General features: G+C 47.8%; 1 protein-coding gene across 3 annotated transcripts in view; it reads left to right on the top strand.

The window, feature by feature from the left end:
• Window positions 1–25,805, top strand: part of LSAMP (limbic system associated membrane protein) — a 987,084-nt gene extending 961,279 nt beyond the window's left edge. For 2 of the 3 annotated variants that reach the window (XM_062632662.1, XM_062632655.1), the window contains 4 exons: window positions 3,720–3,840; window positions 4,777–4,925; window positions 11,227–11,262; window positions 25,134–25,805. In XM_062632662.1, coding sequence (XP_062488646.1) covers window positions 3,720–3,840; window positions 4,777–4,925; window positions 11,227–11,262; window positions 25,134–25,231 — 404 coding nt within the window. In that variant the 3' untranslated portion in view covers window positions 25,232–25,805. The remainder of the gene's footprint in view (window positions 1–3,719; window positions 3,841–4,776; window positions 4,926–11,226; window positions 11,263–25,133) is intronic. The other variant, XM_062632670.1, reaches the window with a different exon arrangement.
• Window positions 25,806–26,531: the final 726 nt, after the last annotated feature.

Below are 26,531 nucleotides of genomic sequence, written 5' to 3'. Positions count from 1 at the left end.
ATGGGTTTATATTATATGATCTGAACTGGGGGAGAGGGACGCTGAAGAAACTACCTGCAGTCAGACACATCATAGGGGATAGTTTGTGCTTTAAACCTGGTAATATATAAGAAAAGATAGAAAAAGGGAGAAAGAGAGACAAAAAGAGAGGAGCTGTGAGTTGCCTCTGTCTCTCCCCTCAGAAACACTGGCGATGCCTTGTTTTGACTCACTGATTTTGGGAGAACAGTGAAAAGAAGCTTCAGCAAGGCAGCAAAGAGAGATAAGGGAGGATTCAGCCAGCTCAGAGCAAGCGCACGTGTGCCTGCACCCAGCCATCTCAGCAGTTCATGCATGGGGATCACAGCCCAGGGGTATCACAGCCCAAGGGTATCACAGCCCAAGGGTATCACAACCTAGGGGTCTGGGGTCATGTGTGGAAGGGGCATGTGTTAATGAGAGGGTACAAAAACTTGACTTTTATCCTGGGTTTAGGTCATTAGCATAAAGCCCTCTAAGAGACTCTCCGTGCACCAATGCAGAAAGGGGCTTGACCAAAGGATATGGCAACCCACCACAGAGAGGCACAATTAGCTATGTGGCTTATATCCATAGCTGTATGAGTAAGGCACTGATCCCATTGCCCATACTGGCTTAATTTCACTCTGCTGGTGCGCTCCTCTCACATGGACACAAGATATTTCAGATTGCCATTACTCTTATAATCCTACATGTGTCTATGTCCACCTCCGTATTTGTGTTGCTCATATTTAGCACTGGAGTGATTTAAAGTGAATATCCCCATCTCCCTGCTCTGTTTCCTTGCTTGGAGGCTAATACCACTGCAGCAGGGATGGATGAATGGAAGGTATATCCTCCCTTGACCTTCTTCAGCTTAAACACTAGAGTATTAACTTAAACTGAAATTGGAGATGGTTACAGACATGTCTCAGGGTGCATATGCATGGTCTTGATTCATGAACAGCACTCCTGAGAGCGGGTTAGGGCACACACCTGATGGCAGTAATTGTTTCAGCCCATCCCAGTCTAATTTGCTAGCATATTAAAAGGTGAATTTAACACCTTTTAATACCAGTCTTGCTCTTTGTCTCGTTCTTTCCCTTTGGGCCATCACATCGTATCAACTTGTCTGTCTCACTCAGAAGTCAAGGTTATAGGCTCCCTGCAGCGTCTTCAGAATGCACAGAGTTTGTTATAACTCCCTTAGATAGTGGGTGGCAGTGATTTAATACCGGCTGCTTCATGGGCCAGATTTGGCATTGATGTGAAACTGTAGTAACAGATTTTCTGCACTACAACTGCTGAGGGTTTTTTTCCTGTCAAAACCGGCTGAGTTGGTGAACCCAAGACATTCCATGAGAACCAATTAATATTTTCAAATATTTCTGTGAAACATAATTTCAATGATGCTTTTAATGTGACTGAAACAGATTGTTTGCATCAAGTCAGAATGCTTGATTTTGACTTAGTTTCAACTCATAATTACTATGTTACAGTAAGATCTTAAACGTTTTTGCTGTTGGAATATATGAAAACATAATGTGATAAGAGTATTGTCATATTATGTGGCCTGCTTTGTAATGTAAGCAACTTAGAGATTCCTTCAGGACAAAGCTTTTATTTCAAAACAAAGGGAAAAAATCTAAGAGGTCAGGAGGGCCACACACAGGAAAACAGAATCAGTCCTGTCTGGGGAATGAAAGCAAGACATTTGTATACATCTTTCCTTATCTTGCTTCCTCAAACTACACCACAAGCAGCAGAAAGTGGGAAAACTACAGTAAGTTTGAAAAATGGGACCTACCCAACCTCAGGAGCTGCCTGGCCATCTCTTATCACCGGCTGACTGTGGAGCACATAGCTCATCAGCCAGGACTGCAGGAGAGAGCATCCTTGCCTTGCTTTGGTCTCATACTACCACCTTCAGGCTTTCCAAGTAATGGCCCTTGCACATCACAAACAGGGAAACTGAGGCCTGGGGAGGGAAAAGAGCTGAAGGGAACCCACTCCTGGCTTCCCCAGCAGCACACAGCTAAACACAGAGTGGCTGCTTCCTGAGAACAGGTCAGTGCCTCCCCTTTTGTTGGGAGAGGGCTGCAGCAAGGCCCTAACAAGAGCGGCAGTGGTTGAGGTACATCCTGGCTACCCCTGTGGGCTCTGCCTTTTAAACATCTGAGGAGGGTGTCTGTGGATGGGCAAGAGCAAGGAGCCTGCCGAGGTCATTTTCTAGGCTCCTAGAAAGGTGCCTGTTCATGTAGTGACTCACCTCTGTGCTGGCTCTAGTGAAATGGAAAAGGTTTGTCTCGCTGCAGATGGCAAGAAGATATATGGCTCGAAGCAAAAAATTGAAGAGGGATGCTTAAAAAATCACCTTCACCATCCTTTTATCACCCCTCCTCCTTCCCAAATTAAAATATTTACGTGAACCCACAGCCTGTGAATGTAGGATCCTATTTATGTACACTTATTAATATTTATGGTGTTAGAGGGTACACTGCAATATCCCTAAAGCCCTGCATAAAATCCCGATTAAGGTCAGGAAAGGGATCACACTGAGATGGTTAATGTGCTCACAAACAAACTTCTTCCCATATATTTTCCAGACAGAATTATTTTTTTCTTTGACTGAGACAATCCATTTTGATTCCTTTTTTGGCCTTTCAGTGCTGGGATGGATACAGAGAGCAGAGCTGGGCTCTGTAAATGCAGAGTGTGCTTTATGGTAACTGGGTCTCAGCTGTAGCTGTCTGAGCTGCAGCCCCGTAATCTCAGGATATGCAAGTATTTGTGATGAGAGACAAGGCACTTATTCCATGATCCCTCTCATCAAACAGGTGTTAAAGAATCTGCCTTTTAATGCATAAAGCTTGTCACTTAACTTTTTGAATGTGGGGCTGGGGTTGAAGGTGCTGGTGCCTCCTCTTCCTGCCACCCATCCAGCCTTGAGACTTAGCTCCAGCGGAGCACACTGGTATTTGCCCATGGAGCAACTACCAGGTTTCAAAGCAAGAAGAGGTGGGAGCACTGTGCTGGGCTGAGGGCAACTACAAGCAAGCCCTCTTGGAGCTTTTGAGGAAGCATGATGTCCAGGAGGGTCTGGGCAGGTTTTATAACCTTAGACACCTCAGAGGAGCATTTCAACAAGTGGTCTGGCTCTCAAAGGCGCACCCACGGATCCTGCTGAAGCTCTTCCCTTTGAATCCATGAATGTATTTATCTTATACTTGTTGTCTCAGCCCTTTCCTTTCTTATTATAGTTATTACATTAGACAACAGAGGTGGTACAGAAAATATTTTTCAAGCTAGTGTTAATTTCCTACTTTATTGCTTTTACTTTTGCTGTCTTCCTTTACCCTTGATGAAGTCTTCTTTCTGATGAGCACTTGTGAACCAAAGATCCATAGGTGAATATTCATAAATTTCAGAAGTCCATCATTAACCTTAACTGTGCCTGTGTATGCCTGTGCATTTATGACAGCACTTTAGTCAGCATTGCTGAAGGGAAGCATGCGTAAGGAGTGATGCTAATGTGCTGTATTAGAGACAGTTCAAAGAGCAGGTATTCTCCAGAGGAGCAGGGGAAATATCTGCCACTGCAAGGAGCAGTCATGGGCCCCCACTGGCCCAAATAGTTCGCATGAGAAGCCAGCCCTGGCATAGTATCAGTGTTTTACTCCACATGGAAGTGTGTGATGTGACTATGTGTTTCCTTCCTGCAGACCCTCCCACCATCACAGAGTCCAAGAGCAATGAAGCGGCCACAGGACGACAAGCCTTACTCCGGTGCGAGGCGTCAGCAGTGCCCACACCTGATTTCGAGTGGTACAGAGATGATACCAGGTAAGACCTTTAGCTCACCTCTCCTCTCCCCTCCTTTTCAGATCCTTAGGGAACCACCTATGGTCCTCACCAGCTCTTCTCCTCAAACAAATTACTCTTCGCAAACCATGAAAATCACGATGGTCCCATCAGACTCAGCAGAGCGAAGAGGAGGAAATCCCTCTCTGTGCTAGGGATGCTGAAGGAAATGCAGAGGATGGAGCTCATATCTTTAAGTCATTTATAGGCCAATACACAATTAAGATAACAATAGTGCTTTCTTCCTGATGATGTTCATGCATTAAATGGACCGTAATACAGACAGAAACTAGGTAGTGTTCGTCTCCAAGTAGATAATGCCCCTCTAGGTGCCCTTCATGTAAGGGAAGGAGCTGCTGAGGTGTAAGATTCACCCATCTATGTGACCTGAGCCACTGAGGTTTGCATATGAGAGAAAATGAATAGAGAAATGGGATCTGTCCCTTGTACCTCAGCATCTACCTGGCATTAAGAAGGCTGTGTTATTATTCTAGTTTTTAAAATGACCAATGTGCACAGGCTCAGGGGTGACTCAGCTTTGGTATATACATGTATTAGAACACGTGAATTGGTGTTTCACTGAAAACTTCTTGGCCAAGTATGACTAGCCCTCAGCTGGCCATGGTGTGCTTGTTTCCAAGTGTTAGTTGGTGCTGGGGAAGGGTTTCCTCCTGTTCCCTTTTCTTGCTTCTCTGGTAGCATTTCACCCTACTGCACTCCTTCTTCCTTTCATTCCCTTCTCCTGTTTTCCATCAGTGCCTTCCTTGGCCTCCTTCTTCTCACATCTCCTTCCTGCCTCCCTCCATGCACACCTGCCAGCTAAGCTGAATGACTTTTGTTTACTGCCTGCCAGGCAGCGATTTCCTTCCCAACACACCACTGCCATTGCACTACACATCTCTTCTCCTGCCTTCCCAGGATAAACAGCGCCAACGGTCTGGAGATAAAGAGTACGGGGACCCAGTCTCTGCTGATGGTGGCCAACGTCACTGAGGAACACTATGGGAACTACACCTGCGTGGCTACCAACAAGCTGGGGGTCACAAATGCCAGCCTATACCTTTACAGTAAGTATGGGAGAGGGTGAAGGGAGGTTCCGATCGCCCTCACAAAGACCAGGCTGTGTAGGAAGCACACAGTGACCAAAACTCAGGAAAGCATCTGCTTGCCATCCCCACTCTCCCCAAAACCTCCAGCATTGAACAGGCTTTCAGTGCTCTGCTTCAGTTACCTACATGTTCATACATGCCATGAAGCACAAACACAGCCAAATTAAAAGGTTTGCAGTCAAGCCCTTTGATTGACTTTCTTTGCTGAAGTCAGATTTCATTAAAATAATAAAAACATGTTTGTTTTAAAGCTGGAAACAAAAACCTCTTCAGAATGACAGCCCCTTTAATAAGGAGACAGAAGGTCAGGGCTCGGAGGGTCTGTGAGAGCTGAGAAATGACAAGTAATTCAGAGAGATGGAGAGAACTAGCCACTGAGCCTGAGGAGAACAAGAGAGAGTCAAGAAAAAGAGAAATGAGTTTGGAAGTGGAAGGGAAAGAAGTGGGAAAGGACAGAATGATTTAACAGGGCATACCGTAGGGAACATGGAGGGAAAGGTAATCAGCAGATGACATAGGGAATAAAATCTCATTCTGCTACCTTTGAATTACTGAGTTGGTCATAGTAAGTGTAAACAGCCAGAAGCTGGGACTAGACCAAAGTGTAGAGCAGAGTTACCTGCTGGTTCTGAACTGTGCAGCTGATTCAAACCTGACCCTAAAGGAGCCCCTCACCTACCACCCAGACACGGGTACACACTGTGGTGTATTCAAAACACAGTTCCCAATTCCAGGTCCAAAACTTGGGCTCAGCATGGATCACACATTGTTATGGCCACAAGAAATAGACTGGGAATGACCCCCTCACACGAATGGACATACAGATGGAAAAGTGACTTAGGGCTGTGTTCCTCTGGCAGCCCCAGATTGAATTAAAACACTCAGGCCATGACATGAATGTCCTTTGAAACAGAAAAACAGATAAGCTGTGTAAAGCAGTCTTAGTATGTGACGCAGTTTAGTCCAGTTTCTGCTCTGTGTGGTCAGATTAATCATCAGAAAAAACAATGGTTTGGTTTGGTTATGTTTTAACAGATGTAGTGCAAAAGGATAAATTCATTGGCATTCTTTGTTTACCACCTCTGGATTCATTTCATGGCAGTTTGAAGTTTTGCAAAATCTGGGTGTCTTTGGTGGGACTTCTTTTCTAAAGAACAAATATTACCATAAAAGAGCATGTATTTGATTTCCTGTAGCTCTGCAGCACACAAAGCAAATTTAGACTTTGAAAGTCTTTTCACCCTGGTCTTGTGACTGTCGTGAGATTCAAATAAAATCCTCAGGCAGCAATCTGGAACACAGTTTTCAAATACTCCAGATTTGTTCTTGCTGATATTAATATAATGCTAAGTTTAGCATCCATTATTTGTGGCTGAAATCTAAATCTGGCCCTCTCTTTCGGTTCCTGTTACACAAATGAGCTGAAATGCATCACTGAAACAAAATATGAGACGAGATTCAATAATGTATGTGTGCACACATGATTTTAGCTGGGGGGCTGGTTTTGCTGGAGAAGCATTTTGCATGACTTCAGAACTTCACCTCAAAGGATCTCAAAGGATTTGCTAGCAACGAATATTTTAACATCACAAGTTATTTAGAAAGGGGTGTTATTAGCACCATTTTGCAGTAGGAAACTAAGGTACAGAGTGAAGAAGTGATTTACCCATGGTTATAAAATGAATGGCAGAACCTGTAAGATACCCAGGGAGATCTTGCCAAGTTACTGTTGACTATTCCAGGAGGAAATGTGGCACCTATAAAGGATAACTTGCAACAGAGAGCGTCCTATTTAATCCCCTTTTGATGTGTAGAAAGAAAACTTTCCTTCTTTCAAGCTGTTGGATTTTGGTTATCATTTTCACCTAAGAAATTCAAGTCCCGTTTATGCTGGAAAACATAAGAGCCAGAAGAATGGAGGTGCAGAGAAATCTGATGGTTTTCAATGGACTGTTTCTAACTTTCATTTTTGTTGCTTAGTTAATCCCTGTTTCTTCAGTGTGCAATTGCTTCCTGTTGTTTCAGAAATCTCTGTTCTCCTTCTAGTTAGTGTGGAAAAGAGAGAGAGAAATAAAAGTAAATTCAGGCAGACTGAAGCTGGTATTTCTAAGGTTAAGAAGTCAGAGGGGAAATGAGTGAAGGGAATCCAGCCTCATAAAGAAAGCAGCATAAGCCCTGATGGAAAAAATGCTGTAGTGCTCACGCAGTAGCTGAAATAACAGGTAATACACATCCCCAGCTATACACCCAGGGAGAAAAATAAAGCAGTGGCAAGTGTTTGCAAGGTACAGCAGACACTCAAATACTTGGGAGTGGTTTTCATCCTTAGAACCAGAGATTTTGTTTCTTTTTCAGATAGAGAGCAAGTTCACCATAGGGCAACATCCCACTAAGGAGGCAGATACAGTGATGGCTCCTCAGTGTCCTATTGCAGCACAGAAAAGAATGTCACACAGGAGTAAAGGAACAACCAGAGAGTTAACAGGGAGGCACTGGCAGCTTTGCCTGAGGTGGAGGACAGAAGTGGAGATAGCAGAATGATGTAAAAGAACAGTTTAGCAATAGAGGAAAATGGGCAACTACTGTTCCAGGAAATCTCAGCCAGCACTGAAAAACTCGGGGAGAGACTGAGTGCCTTGGATGTCAATGCCATAGATAGGAGATGCATTAAAATACAAAAGCAGCTCCCTTGAGCTGTATGAATAGATAGCTAGTGATCTTCTTCAAAGGATGTAGCAGCAGGATTGCCTGCTGTAGGATGAGAGATTTATACCCCTCACTCCTGGAGTTTACAGCAACATAAAAATGGCCATACCAAAGGCCTGTCTTACCCAGGAACCCTTCTCCAACAGCAGTATGGAATATGTTTGCAGAGAGGGTACTAAGGTACACTCTGGTGATACAAGTGATCTAGTAGCTTGCTGCCATCCCTTCGTCCTCACTCCTTGCATGCACCCTCCTCTCTGCCAGGTGCTTTTGTTGTTTCCCTTGTTCTGGTAGTCAATGGACATTGCACCGAGCCAGTTCAACCTGCTAAACCACTGCCCAAAATGCTGCCAAGCATTTTCTTGTGCTGAAATGAGCTGAATTAGTTCATGGCCAGGCTCAACAAGTGCCAGAGCCCGTGCAAGAGGGAAAGCCATTTCACACATCTGTGGGTATGAGGAGTTGGGAGGCAAGCCCGTGGTTTGCAGCATTGGTGAATAGGTTGATTCAGCTTTCCAAGAGCACAAAATACGGTGAGCCCTAGGAAAGGGGCAGTAAAACAGATCTCTGTGAAAATTACCTGACAGAAAGGCCAAGCCAGGGCTGCCACTGCAGAGCAACAGATGTGAAAAGTAGTGCCACAACTGAAGGGAAAGTGTTTCATTCCTAGGTGTGTTTAGGAGGGAGGGAACGTGCTTCTCTTCATTGCACTCAGCTGACAGAGTGCTATGAAAAGCATTATGTAATGTATGTGACTGTAAGTCACAATTTGTATCTTAACCCATGCTACAAAGAAGTGTAAATATGTGTATATATGTACCAGATACATATCTGCTGTACAAGCATACAGATACATAGGTTTATGTGCGTGTAAGTATGCATACATGCACATACACCCGTGTGAGGTACAAGCACACACACAGAGGTCCATAAAAGCAGGCACAGAAGCATCATAGAAGCACCTGGTGCATACTAGCAAGGCAGAGAAAAGAAATGAAAGCTTCTTCCAAATGAGCTGACTCCTGCCTCCCGCAGAGCTAGCCTATCCCAGAGGATAAAATGGAAGACAACGGGGCAGTGCCACACATCCTCATGCAGTTCTGCTGGCTGAGTTGTCTCAATTATAGAAGACTGCCACCTCAGCAGGTCCGCTGCCGCGTACTCTACAGCTTGCATCCTCTGCACCCTTCAGGGAGTAAGGAAACATGGAGGTGAAGCAGCATTTGGCAAGGCCTATGCCAATTAGAAGCAGCAGCAGACAGGATGCCACCCTTTCCTCCTCGAGAGGCTTCAGGTAGAGTCATCACTACAATCCCACAGCTCTGATTGCAGCAAGAGGCATGTTCCCAAGAAGAGATGGCACTGGCCTCTAATTTGTCATTATCTTTTACTGCCCTGGCACACACAGCACACACTTACATCCCTTCTCCTAACTCTGCCCATGCTTCATGGCAGCTGAGCATTTGCTTATAGTGGTTGCTGCTGAGGTTTGGAGCATCAGTGTGGCCAAAACCTCTCTTAGTGGTTCTTAGTGCAACCCCCATGTTTTCCCAGGGCTGTCAGTAATGGGGAGACCCAGGAGAAGGGGGCAAGTGGTTGGGGTGACAGCCAGACAGGGCAAGGCTGAGACACAGCTAATGAGCCAAGGTGGAGCAATAAAGGCAAGGCACAGCAGGTGAAGGGAACAGAAGCAGAGTCCTTGAATAGAAAGCAGCATGATAATGAGGCCGTAGTGCTTTGCTTTAACTGCTTATGCTGTGCAGTCTGCAGCCTGCTGTGCAGGAAGAAGGTAAAAGGGAGCTGAGTTATTTAAACAAAGTAAATAACAAGGAAGTCATGTCAGCACAACAGCCTGCTTTCGCAGAACAATAGTCCCCTGTTGCTACATAAACACAGAGATCCAGGCTAGCTGTGTATTTCCTAGGCAAGAGACAATCTCCTCTGGTGCCTGCTGTGGATTCAAACTGCTCCATTATTACCATGAAGCCAGAGGGCAGGAGATGTGCCAGTGTCACAGGGGTGGGCCTGACCTGCTATGTCCCCATGGGCTCCAGCGAGTCAGAAATGAGATCTTTGCATCAAGGATGCTGCATAAAGAGCATTGGCCTCCAAATAGCTGGGCCTGGATCCAGCTACCATTGTATCTTGCCAAGCCCTGTGTCCATCAGCAGTCAGCATAGTCCTTACAGGTAAGCCAGCAGATAACTCCATGCCCCACACCTATCAGCTGCTGCATAGTGACACATATGTCTACAGCCAGATGTCTACCTACTGAACAGTCATAGAATAGTTAGGGTTGGAAAGGACCTTAAGATCATCCAGTTCCAACCCCCTACCATGGGCAGGGACACCTCACACTAAACCATGCAACCCAAGGCTTTGTCCAGCCTGGCCTTGAACACTGCCAGGGATGGAGCATTCACAGCCTCCCTGGGCAACCCATTCCAGTGCCTCACCACCCTAACAGGAAAGAATTTCTTCCTTATATCCAATTTAAACTTCCCCTGTTTAAGTTTGAGCCCGTCACCCCTTGTCCTGTCATTACAGTCCCTAATGAAAAGTCCCTCTCCAGCATCCCTATAGGCCCTCTTCAGATACTGGAAGGCTGCTATGAGGTCATGAGTCCATGACTAGGAACTTGCCTCAGTCAGTACGAGGCATCCAGCAAGCTCTGAGGATAATGAAAGGAAACCCAGTGATCAGAGTCAGTCTTGGTTCTGCACCAGGCTCTGCCAACAGTTCAGCATTGACCCTGGGCAAATTGCTTCCTTGCTCTGTGCATCAACTGCACAACCTGTAAAATGGAATTAACACTACTGTTAGCCTCAAACTGAGGTCTCTGACACCAGTTTCCATCAGTGTCTGTGCAATTCCTTTGAGATCCTTGTGTGGAAGAAGCAAAGCATGAAGCCAGCAGTGATGTATAACGAAGCCCTGCTGTGACGTGTAACAAGGACACACTGCAAAACCCCTATAAACAAACAGCAGGCTGCGTGCAACTCGAGGCTGATGAGTCTGCAAAACCTCTCACAAGACAACAGCTCAAAAGCAGCAGGGTGCCCTTGAGGATTCACCAGGGTGATTGTTCCCATGACCAGATCCTCAGGGGCAAGAAATCCATTGTGGAGAACGTTCCAGGGAGGCAGCACCTCCCCATGGAGGACTTCCACAAGTCACCTCTGCGCCAAGACTAGCTTCCAGCCAGAGGTGTAGCTAAGAGGAGCTCTAGTGTGATGACATGAGTGGTCTTGAAAGTCAGAGGGGAGATATGGCCCATCAGCTCCAATTACCTTCACTGCAGGTGCTTAATCCCTCTTGCTGCGTGGATATTGTTTGTTTAGTTTTTCAAATGACTTCTCTTTGACTCTCAGTCCCAGGGGATGTAGATGTGTATTAGGTGTGTTGCCAGCAAAATGCTTTGTATATAAAACCTAGTTCATCTAATTTGGGGATGGACAACTCCATCAGGTTTGTATCTGCTGCTTGCTTGGTGTGAAAAGTGGCTTGTCCTTTTCTCCTGCATGTTGCTTATTGGTTTTTTTTCCCCCCTTAGAGCGAGTTTTACCCACACTCCCCAACCCTTTTCCAGGTCAGTATATGTTTTATGTTGAAGTAGCTTGTTAGCCGGGTCATTCTCCATCATCCTGACAAATGCTCAGAGCTAAGAATGGGCAAAACAGGTCAGAAATGCAGAAAAATAAGGGCTTTCCCTTCTTGTCTACATGTCATTTGGTCTCTTCTGCTCACTTCCCTCATCCTTCCCCCTTTCCTCTTCAAAAACCAATCAACTAAACAGCAACAATCTTTAGTCAAGCTTTGAGCCACGACATTGTGTCCTCACCAGGTCTGGACGGTCTTCAGTGAGGTTCAGTTTGTCCACAGACCTACTCCAAGTATATGTCCTGTCCTAAGCTGTCTTTGCTCACGTATTTGCATCAACAGCATAAGCAGACCTAAACTTTTGCAGAGACAGTGGAAACGACAAATGAGAAGGTAAAAATTAAATCACTGCCAGGAGGTTTTCTCACTTTAGATGTGCAAACTGCTCACAGTGAAGCACGTTGTTTTCCTGTTCCCCTGTCACCCCCCCTCCCAAGCCTGCCAGTCACATTGTGCTGTATTTGAGCAGAAAGCATGGAAAGAGATACATGGGTGAGGTGTTAGTGCCCGCTTTATTTCAAGGCAAGAAGGCAAAACAGGGTCTGAGTATTTTTCCCATCTCTGTGCTGCCCAAGCATGCCTCTGGTCCATGCAGCATGACCTGAGATGCTTGGATGCAACACTGAGGTTCTGCAAAAGCACGGAGAGTGGGCACTCCCAGAAAGCAGGCTCCAGTGTCTGAAAGCAATGTTTGACACTAAACCAACAACAAGGCAACCAGTCCCTGTATTCACTTAAAAAACCTTGGCCTAGAGCCCTGTAGTACCTTGGCTTCACTGCCATATGATGAAGATGCACTCAACTCATGGGATGTTCAGAGGCCTGAACGGTTAATGTCTGTGCAGAGCTTTGAGGTAGAGTGTTATTAGGAACCTGCTTTGTTTTGCAAAAGAGCACCTGCCTGAGTAAAGCACCTGCAGGTACTCCCATGAAAAGAACAATAAATGCTGGGTGTTGCACCAGCTCCATTTAACTACTCCGCCTTTTGCAAATCAAGCTCTGCTCTTGGCAACTTAATTCAGGCTCATGCTGTAGTCACAATTGCCTATTTAAAAGGCAAATCCACAAATACAATTAAAGGAAAGTACCAGTACCTACAAAAAAAAAAAAGGAAGGGGGGGAGAGAAGGGAGAAATCAAGCTACCATTAAAATTAAATCCCATAGAGTGATTTGTAAATAACATTCAAGGAGCTGAGGAGTAAAGTAGGCCATTGGGACCATAGTGTGGAAAAATAAATCCAATTAAACACTATTATCATGCGTTTTGCAAATGAAACTTGTGCTTGGATATGAAATTGAAGTTGCTGAGGCTGTTTGGGATGCAAGGGTTTGAGGAGGTTTCCAATTCGGGGTGTTCTTCTTTCTTAAGCAGAATTTTCAATGGCAAATATGTTTATCTGGTGGAAAACCCAGGGCTCCCCTTTTTTATGATTATTTTTATTATACATCCTTAAATTCCCCAGGCAGGCAGTGTTCATTTTTTTCATAGCCAGCCCTCTTTACATCTGCGTTTGAATTCATAGCCCATTAAGCTAAATGATAAAGCAAAGACCGCAAGTGAGCAAGGGCAGGATTTCCATGCCAAATACCCCTCCTAATCAAACTGTCAGACATTGGTGCTTATCTCAGCATTCGCCTTTACTTTGCTGTCCACCTTCAAAGAAACTTTAGGCTCAAAGTTTTCCTGTTAGACCTTGTTCTCCCTATGAGATTCAGTCCTCAGCTCTCAAATAAGCCTCCTCTTAGTGACAGAATCACAGCCTCCACCCCCTTCCTCCCTCAATTTCCATTTCTCTTAGGCCTTGGTAACACCTCCCTGCCCTGTTGGGTTTTGAGCACTGATTTAAAATGAAGGTGTTCTGGGACGAAGAGCACTATAATCAGCCTAAGCATTGCTATCATTAGTTAGCTGCTGTGGAAACACCTTGCTTTCAGGCAGGCTGGAGGCTCAGAAGCAGCCCATTCAACTAAAGACATGGGGCTTGAATTTGATGAGGCAGTTTCCTAAAAGGCTGGTGGAGCCCAGCTGATTCAGCTCTCAACTGAATTGTCCTTGGTACATTTTCCAGCCTCCTTGATTTTGCAGCCGGGCACTCAAAATGCCCTGAAATGTCTTCTGGGATGATGCCACATCATCACATCTCCGTGTCTGCATTGTAACATTATGTTATAATGGGATGACACAAGACCTGGCTCTCACAGAGGGGGCCTTACTGAATCATCAGATGGCTTTTCAGAAGGGTTTTTCTTCTGGAAAAGGAAAATTTGCTCATTCCACACCATACCTGCCAACAACAGGGCCGGTGGGATCACTGCTGAACCTCAAAGGGGTCTGTCACAGTTATGGCACTAGCTCCATCTCTGTCCTTCACTGTCGCTTGTCCTCAGCCCTTTGAACATAGACTCCCTCCTCCATGATTAGCACCTAATGTCCACACCAGAATGGCTTAGCCAGACCCATGGGCTTCAAAACCCATAAGTCTTCCTCACAGGAGTTTTGTGATGAGGGCTTTCTCAGTGTGCTTAGCTTGAATGCCCTGAAAGCTCTGCAAAGGCGGATGACGTGTTTCCCAGCACATCCAGAACTGCCTGCATGGCATCAAGTGTGCCAACCTTTGAGGCCACCAGCAGGGTGGCAGAAGCTTCATAGCAATAGTGTGATAGTAATTAGCAAAGGGGGAGGGAAAAGGAGAATAAGCAGGCCTGTCTTGCTGCCAAAACACACACTGATCGGAGAATGACCCTGTATGGCTGTAGACTGTAGCTAGTCTCCATTTAGCTGTAGCCTGCGTAGCCTGTACTGTCACTAATGCCTTCACTGGGTGGGTGGGAGCTGGCGGAAGGGAGAAAAGAGATGTTCATTTGGGTCTGATGACCAGAGCGGGAAACAGAGAGCATCTTTCTTTCTAATACCTTCTCAGTCCTCTTCCCTTCCGATGGAAGTCCGAGCTGTTGGAGAAGAGAGCTCATCTGTTGCAGTGGTCACCTCCACCCATCTCTGCTCCCCTTTCTCTAGTGCATGGCCCTGCCAGTTCTGCTGAGCAAGCAGCTCCCGTGTCACTTTGGCAAAAGGATGAACATTTTGAAACTAAGGAGAGACGCATGGGGGGATACATCAGAGAGGACAGGCTATAAAGGATTAACTTTTGATGGTTTGAGGCTTGCTGACTAGGCAGGGGTGTGGGAACAGTCTACAGAAACCAGTCCTTGCAGTACAGTGTGGCCAATTAAAGAACCAATAGGTTCTTTAGTTAATGCCCAACTAAAGAACTTGTCCATGTCTGGACTCCACTGAGGCCAGAGGGAGCTTTCTCAAATGGGCTCCAAGAAGGGGTGAAAACCCAAGTCTTCACACCCTGTAAAACAAACTAGTTGGCAGAGCTGAGGAAACTGCAACATAAAGCGGCCAAAATAGCCAATGTTGTTCTATTGTGATCCTAATATAAAAACTACTAGCAAAGAAGAATAATGGCCATAGGGACCAAGTGCAGGAGGGCATGTTTGGAGCCATGTGCAGGTTTGGCATGTCCATAAATTCTCAGGCATTCAGGGGGCACAGTTCAGCTGTGTGTCTGACTTCTTGTAGCACACCTCTCTTCCTCGAAAGCTGGCTGAGCCCTGAGCATCAGCATCTGATAACTCCCATGGCTGTCGATGGGAAGCACAACTCACAGCTCTCCTGGCTTTCCACCTGTGATATCAAACCACCTGTGATACCAAGGTTCTGCAAAGAGCTCATTCTCCATTTGGTGAGTGAAGGGAATGGTGAAGAGCAGGGTGACTGCTCAGGCAGGCCAAGTTTCTCTTGCTGCTTGGGTCAGTGTCCGTTCCTGCCAGGTCTGCAGGCACTGAGGGCTGGGACTGCATTGGGTACCAAGACAGTGGGGGTTCAGGCCAAGGGAACAGGAAGGACAAGCCAGGGTGAAGGCAGAAGCCAACATCATATTGTTTCTTGCTATTTCATAGGTAACAGGCAAGGGGGGGTGGTGTATCTTATTTTGACCGTGTGCTTTAAAGTGAATAAAATTGAAGCCAGAGGTGATGATAGTGTTTTCCAAAAGGGGTAGTAAGGATGCAGCTGGAAACAGCGTGAAAAGAGAAATGGCAAGAACTGTTTGTTACAACAGCTACTAACATTGCTCAGTGGGGTTTTCTGAATAGCAACAGATTCTGTTTGCTGAGATTGCTTTAGAAAAATTAAAATCCATTCTTCCCCCCTCCCCCCCCCCCAAAAAAAAAAATCTAAATAAAAGAAACCATTTTTCTTAAAGAAGGAGAGACACAGGGGGAAAGAGAGAGAATGGCTTTCCTGCTTGATGTGTTTCTGTACTTTTTGTTCATTAATTTTAATTTAGATTGATTTATTCCAAAATGAGCCCTGGGTTGCATAGATTTGCATAACCCTCTCCAGTAACAATGCTGTGGAGAATTCAGCAGGTGAGGAAGAGCAGCAGCAGAGGGTCGGAACAGAGGCTGGGTGTCCCAGAAAGACATTCCTCTGAGCTGGGCCCTTGCACTGGGATAGGGAAGGCATTCCAAGGTCTCTTCAGTCACTTTGTATGCATGCAGAACAGAGGTGAGGGCACAGCAGTGAGGTGGCAGAGTGGAGGCTGGGTGAGACCAGTGGCAGAGGAAACACACGAGTGCACTGCAGAGATTAGAAACAAACCCATGGAAGAGCAACCACCGTGGAAAATCAGTTGTCCGGTAGCGATGCTGATAGTGTCAGCACTGGAGCATGGACAGATCACCCTGCAGAGCAGAGCTTGGGCAGGCTATAACCCTCCTGAGCCAGACATGGCCAGCCCAGGGGACACTCCTAGCCTGATACCATCTCTGTGTCAGATGAGTTTCTGAAGCCATCAACTAAACCTTCCTTCTTAGAGGCGATGAAGGCAACTTATACCCACTGCACAGCAGGTGTACCTAAATCCTTGTTCTTTTGCTCTCATTCTCCTCCCTTTGTGTGTTGAGCTGCCAGGGCTGACTGGATCCAAAGTGTGGAGGGCAGCAAGGAGGAGGATAGAGAATAGACACTGTTGTCTTGATTTAATCCTTACACACACACAAAAATTGCTCCAACCCCTGAGATAAAATGACCGAAGAGTTATTCCTACCTTCCTCCTCCCCCTTCCATTTCCAGTGTAAACCACTCAAGAATGTGCCTAACAACTTGGCCTCCCCTCTGGTTATTGTCCCAAGTGAACAGTCTCTCCATCCACTAACCCATGACGGTAAGTTGGTTTGGGAAGCAGCAGGTTTATCTTCCCAGCTCAGGCACTGCACCAGGCCCACTTGTGAACTGGTTGCCATTCAGTGCCTGCTCTGCTGTTGATAAAGCACATTACACATGGCTGGGCTTGCATGATTAATACAGCTGTCTAAGCGCTCTCTTCAAAAAACAAAAACAACCGGGAGAAGGGAGGTGCGGGACTGGGGAGGGAGAGGGCACGCAGGAATAAACCCAGCCATTCCAAAGAAATGAGGCTTGCAGGAAAAGCAGAGTGCTCCTGGCACGCCTTCCCTCCTGTGGGCAAGCAGGTCTGTCAGCAGAGCTCCTCTGTAAAAGGGAAAGGCCTGGTGAGCAAAGGACAAAAGCGCTTGGCCCTTCCTCACCATCGCCTGCATGTCCCTGTGCAATCTGGAGCATGGATGCATGGACAGGAGCAAGGGGTCAGGCCATGGAGAAGGATGTGCCATAACCATCATAGCTTCGGTGAGGTCCGGTCGGGCAGCCTCTATGGTAGGTGTTGCATGCACACTGATCCACGAGTACACTCCTGAGCCACACCACCTTATGTACCCCCCAGACTCATCCAGCTCAGCTGCCTGTGTAAGCTTTATTATCTATCTTTTCCCTTTTCAATTACTAATCTGGGAAATGGACAGTGGGAAGGCACTGTGGCTTTAATGCCTGGACCAGGCATTAAAGCCATTCTTGCACTGTAAGGTGACTGGGAATTGCACATACATACACACATCAGTACTGTGATATTAACATGAAGTAGTATTTACTGAGACTACATGCTTTAGAGATACACATCAGTACATGGGCCCAGCTTGAGTCTCATGACACCTCTGATTCACTGAACACTGAGAGAAGCACACAGGCTTCTTTATAGCCATGATACATGTGTTGTTCAGAAGTTTAGTTCTTCTGCTCCAGTCTTGTTTCCAGTCACCCCTTGGTGTGTCCCTTCCTTCTTCATTGCTGTCCACAGCCATTTACATCTTTCCCATGCCAAATGCCCAGCAAAGCCTGTGGAAAACCATGGCAGGGATGAAGTGGGGAAACACACAGGCAGAAAGCTGATGGAAATATTAATTTTTCAAGAGGTTCCAGAGCTTCCAATTAGCAAACCTGCTTTCTGGGGCTGTGTGTGCTCTGAGTGAGGGGGGCCGTGTTGTTTGTTCCCTATTGAGACAGCACACTATGTGCTGGCATCACCTTTGGTCTGCTGTGCCCTGCATGTGCAAGAGATGTGAGGAGGGGAGGGATTGCTCTATCCTAGGAAAGTGAAAAGCAGAAAAAGTTCAGATCTTCCCTGTGATGGCCCCTGGAAAAGTTTGTGCTATGTGTTTCCTTGGTGGTTTTACTTGTATATTGAGGGTCTTCAGTGAATGGTTTGAAGACAAAGCAGTTTTAAGTGGCTGATTTTGTATCTGTAGCTGGGCAAGTGTTTTTAAACACGTTTTGACGTCTACAGGACAGGTATGGTGATGAAAGATCTGTTTAACCTTGAAACATAGATGGGCTTCTAGCCACCACCAGCCTCACTAGGCAGGTTAACAGTTCAGTTCTAGACTAGGAGTAGTGTCTGGGATAAGTGGTGTAAGCAGGCAGCTCTTGAACACCATGTCCTTCTCAGAAAGACAGTAAGGAATACGATTTGAGGGATATTCTTTAAACCATAGGGAAAGATGGGTGAGCTGCATTACAAAATGAATCTTCACTGAGACATGAGGTATGATAGATGAGTACACTTAGTACACCATGAATGAGCTCCAAAACACGGGGAAGAACTGTTCAGCACTAAAAAAAAAAGAGCATGAGCAAATGCTGAAATACATTAAACCATGTGCTAAGATTGATAGACACCAGAGACGTTTCCTTAATCTTGTTGGAGAGTTGCTGGAGGGCATCCGCCCTAGTTTACACAGTGGTGCTTCCACCTCTGGAAAAGCCAACCTATTGCCACTGCAGTCACAGCTCAGTTTTAATTACGGGAGCAGGGCTGTAGTAAGAACGGGATACGAGCAGGTAATGAACACAGAAGAGTTTCAACATTAAGAACAGGGAGTGAAAAATCACGACTTCTCCTCAAAGGGGAGGGGGGAAAAACAGGAAAGTAGTAAGAGTAAAGCACCAAATGAACCCTAGTAAGTAGAAGCTGGTAATCCCTAAAGCCTCAGAGTAGAGTGCAAAGCCCTGGAAGACAGAAATTAATAACTTTCAAAGTATGACCTTGAAAATGGAATTAACAGTATTCCTTCCTTTTAAGCCTTCATGATAATAAAGATTTCATCTTCTGAAGCCCTGGCAAGAGAGTCAACAGGCTAGAAGTACTATTTACTGTGGAGGAGCTGGCAAGTGTAAAACCCAAGACCCCTTCAGGCCCCAAGGAGTGAGACTGCAGGGAGATACCTATATGGTGCACATCCGTTCTCCTTGCAGCTTCTCCTTTAGAGGTCTGGGGGCTTCTTTTGTTATTCCTCCCTCATTTTTGGTCCTTTTTTTTTGCTCAAGAAGCAGGACTCCAGCCCTCACTGTAAGTAGAGTCAGCCTGTCAACAGCATGGAGTCCACAGCCACCCAGGGTGGAAGGCACCTGGAAAAGATCAGGCCAGTTCTCCTTCCTTCCCATCACTGTTAGAGTAAGCCCAGAGGTGGCCATGCAGAGCAGACTTCCAGTATCTGAAAGGGGCCTACAAGGATGCTGGAAAGAGACTCCTTATCAGGGACTGTAGTGACAGGACAAGGGGTAATGGGTTAAAACTTAAACAGGGGAATTTTAGACTGGATATAAGGAGGAAGTTCTTTACTGTGAGGGTGGTGAGGCACTGACACAGGCTGCCCAAGGAAGCTGTGAATGCTTCGTCCCTGGTTGTGTTCAAGGCCAGGTTGGACAGAGCCTTGGGTGAGATGGTCTAAGGTGAGGTGTTGGAACTAGATGATCTTAAGGTCCTTTCCAACCCTAACTATTCTATGATTCTATGATCAGGGGGCTGGAGCACCTCTCCTATGAAGACAGGCTGAGAGAGCTGGGCTTTTTCAGCCTGGAGAAGTGAAGGCTCCAGGGAGACCTTTCAGCAGCCTTCCAGTATCTAAAGGGGAAATACAGTAAGTCTAGTGAGGGACTTGGAAGGGCAGGTGATGTTAAGAAAAGGGAAATGAACGGCTTTAAACTGAAAGAGGGGAGATTTAGATTAGGTATCAGGAAAAAAATTCTCGAGGGTGCTGAGGTGCTGGCACAGGGTTCCCAGAGAAGCTGTGGCTGCCCCATCCCTGGCAGTGTTCAAGGACAGGGCTTGGAGCAACCTGCTCTAGTATGAGGCATCCCTGCCCATGGCAGGGGGTTGGAACTGGATGAGCTTCAAGGTCCCTTCCAACACAAACCAGTCTGGGATTCTGTGACCACAAACAAGCTCCCACAACCTCTCCCCTGCCTCCTAGGGGCCTCAGTCCCACCTGTAACCCCGGGCTGGGGCACACACCGTGCCTGTCCCCGCTCCATACCGAGGGCCCGGTAGCGCCGGGAGCTTCCGCTTTCCTCGGGCTTCGGCTGCCACCTCGCGGAAAGCGGCGCTGTGGCCGCGGGTTCGAGGCCCGGCAGGGCCGAGAGGGACCGCACATCCCCATCGCTGCCCTGCCCCGCAGCACCGAGGGGTGCCGGGCAGGGAGCTTTGCACAGGGCACCCGGGGGTGAGTGTGGCTCGCCTGCGTGCTGCAGAGCTCGCAGCACCCCTTCACACCGCGCTCCTGCCCTCTGTTGTCTGTTGGCATTTGAGGCTCATCTGGCACCACATCGTGCTGAACCAGCTCTGTCAGAAGCCCCACTTCACTTGCAGGTCTGGCATGGGCTGGGACTGACTCCTTGCCTTTCCATTCCTGGCAATTCCTAACTCCCTTTTCCCATAAACACCATCATTCCTCTGTACCTACCTCTCTCCCACCATCCCTGCTTCCCTATGCCTGATCAGGGTTTAATCTCCCCTTCTCCCAGGACCTGCTCCCATTACCTGTCCAGCCTGAATACTTATGTAGAATCACAGACTAGTTTGGGTTGGAAAGGACCTTAAAAGTTCCCACACTGAGCAGTTCCCTTAGCCTGGCTGCAGAGGAGGCTGCGGAGAAGGAGAGTATAGCAGGGTTAAACCAAGCTTGGAGCAACCTGGTCCAGTGGAAGGTGTCCCTGCCTGTGGCTGGGGGTTGGAACTGGATGAGCTTTAAGGTCCCTTCCAACCCAAACCATTCTATGACTCTATGTCCCCTGTAGTGAAACAAGTCCAGCAGTGCTGTGCCAGTTGTATGGAGGGGCCTAAAACCTGTGAGGGGCCCAAGTCCTAACCCAGAGGTGGTCCCAGGGAAGTCATTCAAGACTTGTGAAGTCTGTGGGGACTGCCTCCCCAAAGGGTGTGGAAGGCAGATAGCTCTGTGTAGCCATTTCCTCTTCTGAAAGACCAAATCTCTGCACCGCTGCAGGGCGCTGAGCCAAAGCATCAGCAAAAGTGTTCTGAGGGACAGTCACTGGCTTGCGTTTTAGTTTACAATGGAAACCAACACTTTCCCCCTCCTCAAGCCTTGCTCTGACACAGCAGAAGTGTTTTAACTGCACCTCTTTTACTGCCAAACACATCAAACCGGCCCGAGGCAAACACCCAGAATGGGACCGTTCCACCTGCCCTGTTGATGCTGTGAAGTGCCACAGGGACTTAGAACAGGAAAGGTCAGGCAGCCTTGGCAGTAGCACATGAGGCTGGTGAAGCTCTCACAGCATCACGCTCCACGTGAGCCCATGCAGCAGCTCCTCGGCTTCATGCTGCATGGAAGGAAGGGTTTACCCTGCACATGGCCCCTTCAGCCCTGAGAGAGACACAGCTCTCTCAGTCTCCGTGAAGGGTGCCAGGAACCAGCTCAGTTCACCCGGGTTGGATGCGTGGCACTGATAAACCCTCGGAAACGTGGGCGCAGTGTCCTGTGAGGCTGTTGCAGCACAGCTGGGCACCATGGCAGAGCTCCACCCGCACCCACACCAGACATTTAAATGTGTCTCTATTTGGTGTGAGGAAGAGAAGTGCAGTTGTTTTTCCCCTCGCCCACTTTCAGCTTGCTCCTCGATTTGATTCATGTGATGTGACTTGTGTGGTCTAGGGCCCTATAGTGAAAAGCTGCCAGATACCCCTATTAACTCATTACTATCATAAACCAAACTTCCTTCCCTGGCTGCAGTGCAAGAAGCACCCTTCAGAGGCACCGTGTGCTCACGCACTTGGTGGGGGGGCAGGTTAGCCGGGGACACCAGCGTGCAGAGCCCATTCCCAGGGCACGGGCTCTGGGTTATGGAAGCAGGCGGCCGCTGAAGGGGTCTCCTCTTGGATGGAGACCATTGCGGGAGGTGCCCCCGGTGCTGGGGGGCACCGGGGGGGGGGTGTCTCCCGGGGGTGAGCGCTCCCTGCGGCCACCAGGGGGCGGTGCAGACCGCGGCGCCGCGCAGTGGGAGCGGCGGGGCTGGAGCGGCGGGGATGCCGGCTCCGTGTTTGCGGGTGCGCGGGTGCGTGCGCGCCCCCGCGGCGCGTTGGGCAGTGACAGCCGTGCGTGCCCCGGGTCTGCACGCGCACGTGAACGCGCGCGATGCGCGCACATGCACACGCGCAACATGCGCGCAGAAGCCGTCACGCCGACGTGGGCACTTGCTGCGTGTGATCGCACTGACGGGTCATAGAATCGCAGGGTGGTTTGGGCTGGAAAGGACCTTGAAGCTCATCCAGTTCCAGCCCCCTGCCACAGGCAGGGATGCCTCACACTAGGCCAGGTTGGTCCAAGCCCCGTCCTTGAACACTGACAGGGATGGGGCAGCCACAGCTTCTCTGGGCACCCTGTGCCAGGGCCTCAGCATCCTCACAAGGAAGAATTTATTCCCACTATCTCATCTCAGTCCCTCCTCTGTCAGTTTAAAGCCATTCCCTCTTGTCCTGTCCCTACATGCCCTTGTGAAAAGGCCCTCTTCAGCCTCCTTTAGGCACTGGAGCTGCTCTAAGGTATCCCCAGAGCCTTCTCTTCTCCAGGCTCTTTCAGCCTGGCTTCTTAGGAGAGGTGCTCCAGCCGTTTGTTGAATATTTCATTTTCTTCGAACGTTTTCACTCTTTTTTTCTTTTTAGGTTTGAGCAATCAGGTTTCCCCCAAACCACTTGAGAATTAATTCTCAAAGTATGCAGGATTTTATATTGTGATTGAACTATAACCTTCCCACGTTTTTAGAGCATGCGTGACAGTATCCGTAGCACACATGGCACATATGTTAGCTTGTTCTACTGTAAGAAGCAGGGATTACATGCAGCCCCCCAGGGTTATGTGCAGGGCTGCACCAGCTTTGAACCACAGTGGGCTCCAGGCCCTTCATCACACCATGCCCTCTTATACCTAGGTATTGCAGATGCTCATCTATTTACCGTCCCATCTCATCCCATCCCATCCCACACCATACCTCTATCCCTTACCAAGAACACAGACCCCCACGCCATGCCCAAGCAAGGCCAAACACCCCCTCCCTCTGCTGTGCATCACCTGCCTCCATAGGTACATGTGTCTTTGCTACGATTGCATGTGCACCCAAGAAAAGTGGCAAGGGGTGGGATGGTTGCCATATATGTATGTTACATACATGCGTGTGATAGACAAATAGTATTTCAGACAAACAGTACAAATGTGGTTGCTGAACCCATATTATTTTCTGGGACAGAGGAGTCATATTTTGGGACTTCACTGCCAATACGGGATGCAGATGATCCCAAACAGCCTCACCCCAGTTACTTGACCATGAAAGGTGCTTCCTCTGAAACACAGGTCAGGTAACTGTAGTAACTGAACTTAAACTGGTTCCTGAGCTCAGAGGGGTAAATAAGTTCCTGTCACCCAAACAAGGAGTGAGAAAACAGTGCTGTAGGATGCATATGACAGGCCAGAGAAGACAAGCAGGGGCTGAGAAAGGAAGCCATAGATGGAATATAAATTTTCCACAGAGTTCAGCACATACTTAATAATGGCAGAATAGAATGGGGGCACAAACAGCTGATCTAGTAAGTGATGGGCTACATTAGGAAGAAATCACACAAATGAAAGTGCTACAGATTTTCAGGGGCTCTGGGGACACCCTGCTTGGATTTGTTGCTTTTTAGTCACCAGCTAGAGTTTAATAGTGACTGTGCTGCTGGGCAAGGCACAAAGCATCCACGCTGCACCCAGCAGAGAGTGGCTCTTTGCCTGGTAAACTGCAGGTTCTGAGAGGAAGAAACTGCATTTCCATCCCAAGGGGCCCTCCAGAACAGGGCCTCTTCTTTTTGGCTCCCCCCTACCATTAGGAGTAGCTTTTCTTGGTGTAAACATGCCTGCTCTCTTCCACAGCTGGATCAGTCCAAATATCTCCATCTCCACCCTTCAGCATCTTCCTGCACTCCTTTTGTGTAAAACACTGCACATGTATACATATATATGTATATACATATACATACACATATATATACACATACAGATGTATGTTTATGCATACATGTGCACGCACATGTATATAAGCATATACACATACGTATACAAACACATATGTACATGCATCTGTACCTATGCAAATACATATAAACGTACATATGTGCATACACCTATGTATACGCATGCACACAATGAGCACGTATTTACAAAACCATGGCCACGTACACCTCCCAGCCCCGTTATAAAGAGAAGGCTGCCGAGGCTTGGTATCACAGGATGAATTTCAAACAGCATCGCTGCCTTTAAAGCCACCTGGAAAAGGGAGCCCATAAATGGGAGGATGAATGAGAAGATGTCAGGAGTGTTAGCACTTAATATTCCTGGAGCGAGGCGGTGTTATTTGTTGCTGCGGCAGAGCGCTCCTCCCAGCCCCCTCTGACAGACCCCAGTGTATGTGATTCCTGTCCTTAGGAAAAACCGCCCACCTTCGCACACCCTGCAGCCTCACCACGTATGAGGGGCCACACGCACAAGAGCAAAGCCTTCCTCCACCCCGATGGAGAAGCAGATAATTACGGTGCAGCCCTTGGGAGAGTTGGTGGCCGCTGCTCAGGCCCGTGTTTTATTGATGGGCGCGCTGTGATGAATCGGCCCCAGCAGAGCCCGTGTCTGGCTGCAGACAGGCACTGGCCACCGCACAGAATGACAACGAGCCCTGGCATCCCGATGAGAAGGTGGCGGAGCAGGGAGGTGCGGGGCTGGTGGCTGGGGATGCGATACGTGAAGGTGTGAGCCATGTCCCTGCACTCGCAGGGCAGTGGCTCCTAGATGGTGAACAGCCAGTGCTGAGCCTTCCTGCTTGCTCCAGGCCCTGTTTCTCCCACCTGGGTGCTGCTTAGGGAGACTGAGGATGCTGAGGAACTGGCTGCAAGAGCCTGCGGGTGGGCTGGATGGAGCCTCACCTAAAAGGAAGGCAGCTGTGTCCTACAGCCCATTCCCAGCCACAGGAGCAAAGTGCCATGGTCCTGTGTTGCCCCATCTCACCCAGCCCCACATGTAATCTTGTCTTCTTTTCTCTCCCTTCTCGCACCATGCAGGACCCGGCACAGGGAGAGTAGACAACGGCTCCATGAGTCTGGCCGTCCCACTGTGGCTGCTGGCAGCGTCCCTGCTCTGCCTACTCAGCAAATGTTAATACAAATCAGTATTAAAAATAATAATAATAATAATTAAAAAAAAACAAAACAACAACAACAACACGACAACAACAACAACACACAAAACAAAACAGGAGACAGAGCGAAGAGGGGAGAGAGAAAAAGGGGTGGGGGGGAGAGAGAGGACTGTTTCTTTCACAACTTTTGTGTGTTCAGGAGCGAAGAGGGGGGGAGAGGAAAAATCATAGCAAAGAAGACTCAGCAACATTTAACCCGAAACCTGACAAGCCGGCTGTCAAGTCACCAACCATCTAGGAGACAACACAGCGCGAGGCAGAGAGCAGAGCGCCAGCAAGGATCGTGCCGCCGGAGGATGCTGCAATGTAAAACAATCCAATGACACCCACAAAACCAGTCTAACAGAAGATCCCTTTTCTTTTCTCTCCTCCTCCCTCTTTTCCATACTCCCTTACCTTCCTTCCTTCCTCTTTCTTTCTTTTGCGGAAAGAGGGCTATGCTTCGCTGTCTATAGCCACTTCACTTTTTGGATGCCCTGGGTCATTTTTGTGAGCTGATGCTCGGCCAGTTCATACTTTTGAAAAGAAAGAAAAATAAGAAGATGTTACAAAAAAAAGCCACAAACCAGAGCAAATCTCCTGAAGCTCTCTGCACACTGGTGTCCTGTGAAAAACCCTTCCTCTCCTCACTTCACCCTGCGCTCCTGTGCATCCAGCCCTTGCTAAACACCTTCTTTCCTGTCCCCTCCTTCATGCACCATCGTGGTCGCTGGCCTGAACTAAAGCTGTGTCAACTCCACTGAAAACATACTTTTCCTTTTATTTTAATCCTCTTCCTCTCCCCCTGCCTCAATTCAACCAAGTGTCTTTCTCTTTCTCCCTTGTATGCCTGCCTGTGTGCGTGCGTGCATGCGTGTACATGTGCCTCTCGCTCCCTCTTTTCCCTCTTTCTCTCTTTCTCTTGCTCTCTCCAAGCATGCAAAAGGAACAGTCCACGTGTACATATGCTCATCCTGCTGTAGATAATGTCCTGCCTCGTGAGTGTGAGACAAGATGCTGAGAGAAGGGCAGAGAAGAAGGGTGAGGAGAGAGGGGCAGCTCCAGTGCAGGTTCCCATGTTGTGCCCTCTCCAGCATCCTCACTGGCTTTTTGACTACCGGCCACCTTGCTTGCAAGAGTACATTTGCACCCTTGCTTAGCCTTGTTTTCTCTACCACCTGCAACCTGCCTGACTCTCAGCCTTCAAGTACAAGCATAGCAACTACACACAAGTGCTTGCACACACGCTTGGGATAGGCTCACTTGTGCATTTGTCCACATA

Source organism: Pezoporus occidentalis, unplaced genomic scaffold, assembly GCF_034315485.1.
Source record: "Pezoporus occidentalis ecotype Australia unplaced genomic scaffold, CSIRO_AGI_Poc_V1 ctg111, whole genome shotgun sequence".
NCBI classification, from domain to species: domain Eukaryota; kingdom Metazoa; phylum Chordata; class Aves; order Psittaciformes; family Psittacidae; genus Pezoporus; species Pezoporus occidentalis.
Note: the sequence above shows the minus strand (reverse complement) of the source record. Positions and strands in the feature narration are given on the sequence as shown.